The sequence below is a fragment of the Myotis brandtii genome, unplaced genomic scaffold, assembly GCF_000412655.1.
Source record: "Myotis brandtii unplaced genomic scaffold, ASM41265v1 scaffold146, whole genome shotgun sequence".
Lineage (NCBI taxonomy): Eukaryota > Metazoa > Chordata > Mammalia > Chiroptera > Vespertilionidae > Myotis > Myotis brandtii.
Window position 1 is genome coordinate 396,652 of NW_005355247.1, and position 7,661 is coordinate 404,312.

Here is a 7,661-nt window from a genome sequence, read left to right on the forward strand (position 1 = left end):
GAGAGAGAAGGAGGGAGTGAATGCAGTGGTGCCTGGACTCGGTAGAGGACCCCCCAGGTCCAGCACAGAGGGGAAGAGGGTGCTCAGAATCATTCCTTCATGCTCCTGTCACACCTCAGTCCGGCAGCAGTCACTGCTTAGCCATGAGAGCCAAGAACCTTTAAGAAGCACCTGCTCCTGGCCTTTGCTCTTCATGCAACGCATGTTCCTGAAAATAGCCAAGGTTCTTATTAACCCTTTTCCTCTCTCACTTTTCTTTACTCACTACCCACCCACTTTCCCTTTCTGTAGACTTCAGCGTAGTGGGATGAAAGCTTTTCCTCATTTATTTTAACTCTATGGAAGCATCTCTCACTCCCCCAAAAGTCAGAATACTTCAACAATATTGGCCATGAGCTCAATGCCGAGGGTGCGTATAAACAATCAGTTAGACTAAAACAATGATCTTTCAACACATGACAGCTGGTCATTAAAAGGAAGTCACCGTCACCCGCACACTGGTGTCTTGGTTGCTGCTCATTTCTCAAAAACTAAGCCGGTTCTGCCCTTGACATCACAAGATACTTCAAGGGTAACTGAGGAAAGTGAGTGTTATCATCTCAGACTCGCCTTGGGGCTTTTATCACCTGCTCTGAGAAAAAATAAACTGGAAAAGTAAATATAGCGAAGTGTGATGGCAAGTTTTCTGCCCAATTTCACCAGGACCTGCTGACTCACCCTACTGACACCCAGAGGGCCAAAGCGTGGCCTTCCTCAAGGGGTAGCCACATCCATTGATATGCTTGTTATTTAGCCAATTTATCAATATGCTTTTTTATTTTCCAGAGGAGCTAGTTTTTAAATGTTATAATGCACTTGTAGGTTGAAGGCATGAAAGGAAACATTATACCCTCCTTTTAAAATCCATCAAAATTATGATTACCGGGCCTTTAAGATTTTTTGATAATGGTTGTGGTAGTAACTCCGCAGTATGGGAAAGCAGACATTTTAAAACTGACAAATTAAATTTTAGGAATGAAAAAGAAAGCTTCAGGCTTAATGATCTTGATTTGGACTTCCATCTCTACCTTACACGTCAGAGACAAAAAGGTAAAAATACTTTAATTTTTAAATGTCATTAACTTTAAAGAGTTTGTTTGTTAGGTTGCCATTAGTGTTCCTAGAAAGGTGAAATTTTCCATCACTGAGAAAATCTAAAGTCATAGATTCTTAAATCACTGAGTCAAGTCAATTGTTGGTGATCTAGTTATGGAAGAGTTTAATGACACAGACATCCTATCATAGGTTGGCAATGCTATTCCTACATGGCTGGCACTGGGGTAAGGGCATCCCCCTAGTATTCTGCTCAAGACCCAGAGCAGAAGAGGAAGCCAAAAGACCAACAATGCCTGATGAGAAGTCCTGGAAGCAAGGCCATTGGTGGGCAAAGAAGGAAGAAAGGGGGGTGCATCTCCCTGACATTGTAAATACTACCTTTCCAGGCCAGGAAGGCAGCTGGGGTGAACTACCTGATCCGTCATCATGGATCAACCTGCTCTGTCCCGGCTCACTGTGTGCTCAGCTCCTAGGTCGTCTATTGTCTTCCCATCTCCGGTCCCAGCCCTTCCCCTCCCTTCTCTGGGCATGTACCCCCATCGTTCCTTCCGCCCTCTCCTCTCTCCACTTAACAAGCAATGATATCAGCCCTCTATTCTACATCATTTTAAGTTCCAATTATTTTTTCCCCTCCAAATGCCGAACAGTTATTGGGCCAAGGCTTGCCATGCCCTCACCAGAGTTCCAGATTTCGTATTCATTGTGTAAGAGCTGTTGGTGACTTGGGCGTCAAGTTTGGGATTCCCAAACAGGCGGGTGCCATCCTTAAACCACGTGTATGTAGGAGCTGGGTTCCCTTCTTTGTCTTGACACCGCAGCTCCACCACGGTTCCACTCAGAACAGAATTGGGGACTTCACACGTTGGAACTCCTGGAGCCACTGAGGGACGGGAGTCAAATGGCATTGGTTATTTATAAGCCAAACAAGGATTTTAACCACCAGGAGAAGATTGATCAGACATCTGTGAGTGAGACTGGCTACTTGTTCAAAGACCTATTGCCTTTCTTCACGGGCACATAGCTAGACCACATTTGCCGGCTTTCTAGCTGCCTGATGGGGTCACGTGCATGAGTTCTGTGCCATTTCCAGGCCCGCTCCATAAAAGCCTTCTGCACGACTCTCCATTCATTCACTCCCCCACCCCCTCCCACTACCAAGTAGGTGTCAACACCCATGGTGACCTCAGAAAGCTGTGTTTTGATGATAACAGGTCTACATTAGGTTGGGTCTCCAATAATCTCATCAAGTAGAATTATATAACTCCACCACTACAATCTCTGCCCCAACCATTCAGACTTGACCTCCATGAGAAACTTCTATTATGTTAAGCCACTCGCTGAGAGTACTTTTCTGTTATAACAGCAAGCATGATGTTAGCTAATACAACTATTCTTCAGATGAACAATCTCTACTTTCTCCCTCACCAGTTGTTTTAATGTTTTATTACCAACTGTATTCAAAAGAAATCAAATGTGAGTGCATTTTTTCAGGCTCAGTACTCAAACTAATATTCTATTCTGGGCTGGGCTGGTGTGGCTCAGTGGTAGAGTGTCGACCTCTGAACCAGGAAGGAGGTCACGGTTCAATTCCCAGTCAGTGCCAGTGGGGGGCGACCAGGAGGCGGCCAATCAATGATTTTCTCATCACTGATGTTTCTCTCTCCCTTCCTCTCTGAAATCAATAAAAATATATAGTTTTTTAAAAAATCCTATTATGCCTAGAACTGGCCAAATTAGAGAATCTGGCCGCAGGGATTTGTAAGTAAACCAGACTTTACTAGATAACTTAAACCCAGGGAAACCCAGAATTCTAAGTGGTGAGCAGAATTTTAAGACAGTCCCCCAAATTCCCCAGCCCTGGTATACATATACTTTCTCTCATTTATTCCATCAAACATTGATCTAGGTATCTAGGAGATGAAGTTAAGGTCCAAAATCCACTGCTTCTGACAGGGGCTGACTTAACCAACCACTCTTTTAAATGTGGTTTTCTCTGGCTCATCACAAAAGGGAAAATGAAAGATTCAAAGCCCAAGCACAATTAGCCATTCTTTTGTTAGACTGAAGATTTCAGCCTTGTAAAACCCTGGGCAGAGAGCCTGTCGGGTCATGCTGGACGTCTGATCTGCAGAACCGTGAGCTAATTAGTGGGTGGGGTTTTATGCTGCTAAATTTGGGATCACTTGTTATGTAGCAATAGAAGGCCAATACTCCAGCTGATTCTCCTGCAAGGTTTTCTGAATTTCTTCTATACTAGTATGTCACTAGTATTAAAGAAAGAGCCTGGGTTATATAGGAAAAAGAAGTGATTTTATTTTATTATTTTATTTTTTATTGATTTCAGAGAGGAAGGAAGAGGGAGAGAGAGATGGAAACATCAATGATGAGAATCATTGATAGGCTGCCTCCTGCACACCCCATCAGGCCCTTTCAAGTCTGGGGATCGAGTGCAACCTAGGCATGTGGCCTGACCGGGAATCGAACCATGACCTCCTGGTTCATAGGTCGACGATCAACCACTGAACTACACCAGCTGGGCAAAAAGAAGTGATTTTATTCCTCTTACTTGGTATTTTATACTAACATCTATGAAGGAGCAAAGATCATGTTCCTCTATCAACAGTAATCACGAGCTGTTAATATCCATCAGTGATTTTTACAGAAATTAACCATAAGGCCTTTGTGGTTAGCTCCAAATCCTGACCCTACCAGCTGTGTGGCCTTGGGGAAACCATTTAACTTCTATTTCCTCATCTGTGAAACTCAGGTTGTCAGTGACGATGAAGTAAAATTACATATTTGAAAGGGCCTGATGCATAGCAGCTGCACAATAAATGCTAATTTCTTTTCTTTACCAAATAATTTCTAATACTTCCCCTGGCCTACCTTTTTGTTGTACTGCTTTTTTATCATCTCATGGGATACTCTCTTGTGTGGTAGGAGAAATACTACATATGCTGAAAGCTATTGCAGGAAATTGCTCCCACGTACAGTGTAGGCCCATTAAGATTTACATCCATCTTGAATGAAGAGAGGTTTTGTGATCACGAGTTAGTAATAGTCACAGTTCATCAGCCAATGAGGTGAAGTGAGAAATGGTCGAGACTCTGCAGGGAAGATGGTGCTGGTGGTCTCTGTGACTCTGCTGCCTGCGCCCTGAGTTGCCCCACTGCCCCCGGGGCTGGGTGATGGGGAGGAGGGCAGGGAGCAGTAATCACACAGATACAAGTACATCACCTAATACTTCTAGAGTGACCGTGTTCTCTTCCAGCCTTTGGCCTTCGTTAGTTGGGGTGCTAACTTCACAACGGTATTTCCCGGCATCATTTCTTGTAACATTTTTGATCCTGATACTGAAATCCATCATCTGAGCTCGATCTTTAAAGTCACCTTTTAGAAAGAGAAGACAACGGTGTGGATAATAATACAAGTCACTGTCTATATACTACCTTCCTCAAGTCACTTCATTCAATACCCAAAGCAGTTATTTTTCAATCAATAAACTTAACTTAAAAATTGTATATGGGTGCTGCTATTTCAAACTTATTTTCTTTAATCACCCACCTTAGAGCGATCAATGCATGGCTGTCTTATTGTATCTGTACTATAACCACTGAGTTATTGTGCAACAAATCCCAGACATCCTAGCATTTCTTTCATCCATCAACACTTTAAATCAAAAGCTCATCCCATATTCAATAGGAAGAATAGGGAGTAGAAATGTAAGACAAATAAAAAATAAGAGAAAGCACTGGGTAAAGGTAGTTGCATTTATCCTCCTCTAAGTCTTACTCCCTAAGCGTTGCAGTGTTGGAGATACTGAAATACGATGAAGTTATTACAACTGAGCAGTGACCCGGCATCCCACCGGCACCATCTTGTCTTCCTTTCTCTCGAGAGGAAGAACAATTGCATTTTACACCCTGGAGGTCTGAGCTGAGCAATGCAGGGTCCAGGGTCCTGGGCCTCAGTGGAGTTCGCATCCTTCTGTGCTGTGTTCTCTGTTTCGGGGGCTGTGTGCTAGGTCTCCGTCACTCACTGTTGGTTTCATCTCCCACTTACAAACACATATTTTCAGCAGCCAGCTATGTCCTGTTCTCATGTGTAAACTAAAGGGTAGCAGCTGTGCTTGGTGTTTGTTCTCTTGCTCTCGCCTCGAGTCCACAGCTACTTACCTCTGAGATCCTGGCCGTAGTAGACAAAGGAGACACTCTGCCCCAGTTTCTTCCACTCTAATCTGGAGGCCGGGGTCTTCCTTGGGAATTTGCAGGTTAAAATAACCTCTAGAAACAACAACAACAAAAGAACTTATTTGCTAAATTGTCCCTCTGAAATTATATTTCACGTAATTAAGCAATGAATTTTTAACATCCTTAAGTTATTCCTTTGTATTTCTATTCATTCATTTCATCCATCCATCCATCTATCCATTCATTCATTTTTTAAAAATATATTTTATTGATTTTTTACAGAGAGGAAGGGAGAGGGATAGAGAGTTGGAAACATCGATGAGAGAGAAATATCGATCAGCTGCCTCCTGCACACCCCCTATTGGGGATGTGCCTGCAACCAAGGTACATGCCCTTGAATGGAATTGAACCTGGGACCCTTCAGTCCGCAGGCTGATGCTCTATCCACTGAGCCAAACCAGTCAGGGCTCCATTCATTCATTTCATCAATCCATCCATCCATTCATTCATAAATTACCTCAACATGTACCACATGGCTTAACCCAAAGGTAAACTGAAAGCATTATAGCTCTTCCACATAATAATTGTGTGACACTTTGTTACTTTCCCTAGTTCTTGGGCATCAGTTACTATCTGTAAAATAAGATAACATCTCAAATTCTTGTGAGTCTTCAAATACAATAATATATGCACAGTAAGTACTTTAAAATGGCAGCAATGATTAATTATCTTATCCTTTCCAGCCTCAGACTTTGAGGATTTTATAGTCTGGAAAAAGAGGCAAATCAGATGATGCCATTTCAGTCCAATGTGCTGAGTGCCAGGGTGGAGGTAAGCTGAGCATGCTTCATAACCAGTGCCCAGGAGAGGCACTAAGTCCAGCCCAGGCCATGCTGTGCACATGCACAAACGTCCCCTCAACTGGCTACATTCCCACTAAGATCCCTTCTTTGGTTACCCTCTCTACGAATGCATTAATACAAACCCAATATTGTCTTCTAACAAGTTATTGAATCCTACCCCTTACCACAATCCAGATAAATTATGGTAAGACTCTGTCATATGTTTGATTTTGATGGTAAACAGATTTAATGCCATTAAAAAAGACACCAACTCAGGATATTACATGATAAGGTAGATTAGAAAGCAATACTTATAATACTATCCTGTTTGTATTAAAAATATTCACATAGGTATGAACAAAAAGCCTGTATAAATATATATGAAAATATTAACTCAGTGATGATTTCTGTGTGATAGATTATTTTTCTTTTTGTTTGATGTAGTTGCTAAAGTGTTTTTTTAGTTCCACATGTATTGATAGAATTATAGAAATAGAATAAAAGGTAATGGAAAATAGAAAGTAGATTAAAGAAAGGCAAGGGGAAAAAAAAACCCCTAAGTTGTTTTCAAAGATGCCTAAAGATGTAAAAGCAGGTTTTACCTTACAGAGAGCCATCATTCTACAGACATGTTTACGGTTAGACTGCAGAGACAAACGCGTGCTGAGGAACTGGTCTGAGGAAACACAGTTCCATTCTGTTGATTAAGGAGAATGGGTGGGGACTTTCCGGAGTGTTGAGTTTTAGATCGGTTTCCTTCCCGTATTTTGTTGAGTTTCCAACAATTAAACACACACCCACACTCATTTTTAGCCCATATTCCTTGTTCTTAGGAATACGTTTACTTTCAATTGTTTCACATATTTAACTAGACACACGCACACCCCTCTCGGTGAATTCTTCCTAATTTCTCTCCTCACTGCTCTATGGGGAACCTTTGCAGAAATTATATTCGAAAACATAACCAAGGATTTTCCTAAATGCAGCGGACTCCGCTCCAGCCTCATTCGCACTGAGCACGTGAACTGTGGGGAAATGGTCTGTGAAACTTGTCTAAAATACACTGAGTACTTAGCGTGCGTCCGATACTGTTCTGGAGCCATGTCAAAGGGCAACACAAAGGTTTCTGTCCTTTTGGATCTTACAATTGGCAAGAGGTCAGAAAATCATGAAGTGAATTATACAGTATATTAGTATAAATGTTATAGAAATAGAGTAGATCAGAGTACAGGAGGCATGGGAATTCTGGGGGACGGGTGCAATTTAAAAAAAGAATGTAGTCAGAGTTCACCTCATTTTGAAGGTGACATATGAACAAACACTTAAAAGATGGAATTAGATCCTGTCTGAATGGCTCCGTGGTTGAGCATGGACCTATGAACCAGGAGGTCACAGTTCGATTCCTGATCAGGGCACATGCTGGGGTTACGATCTTGATCCCCAGTAGGGGGCGTGCAGGGACAGCCGATTAATGTTTCTCACATCAATGTTTCTCTCCCTTCCTCTCTGAAGTCAATAAAATAATAATAATAAT

The 7,661-nt window shown here is 42.1% G+C and overlaps 1 protein-coding gene across 1 annotated transcript in view; it reads right to left on the reverse strand.

Annotated features, from left to right (window-relative positions):
• Positions 1–7,661, reverse strand: part of JAM2 (junctional adhesion molecule 2) — a gene marked incomplete at its 5' end in the record, with an annotated part of 43,620 nt that overhangs the window by 7,340 nt on the left and 28,619 nt on the right. The window contains 3 exons of the mRNA XM_005861211.2: positions 1,773–1,975; positions 4,333–4,485; positions 5,271–5,378. Coding sequence (XP_005861273.1) covers positions 1,773–1,975; positions 4,333–4,485; positions 5,271–5,378 — 464 coding nt within the window. The remainder of the gene's footprint in view (positions 1–1,772; positions 1,976–4,332; positions 4,486–5,270; positions 5,379–7,661) is intronic.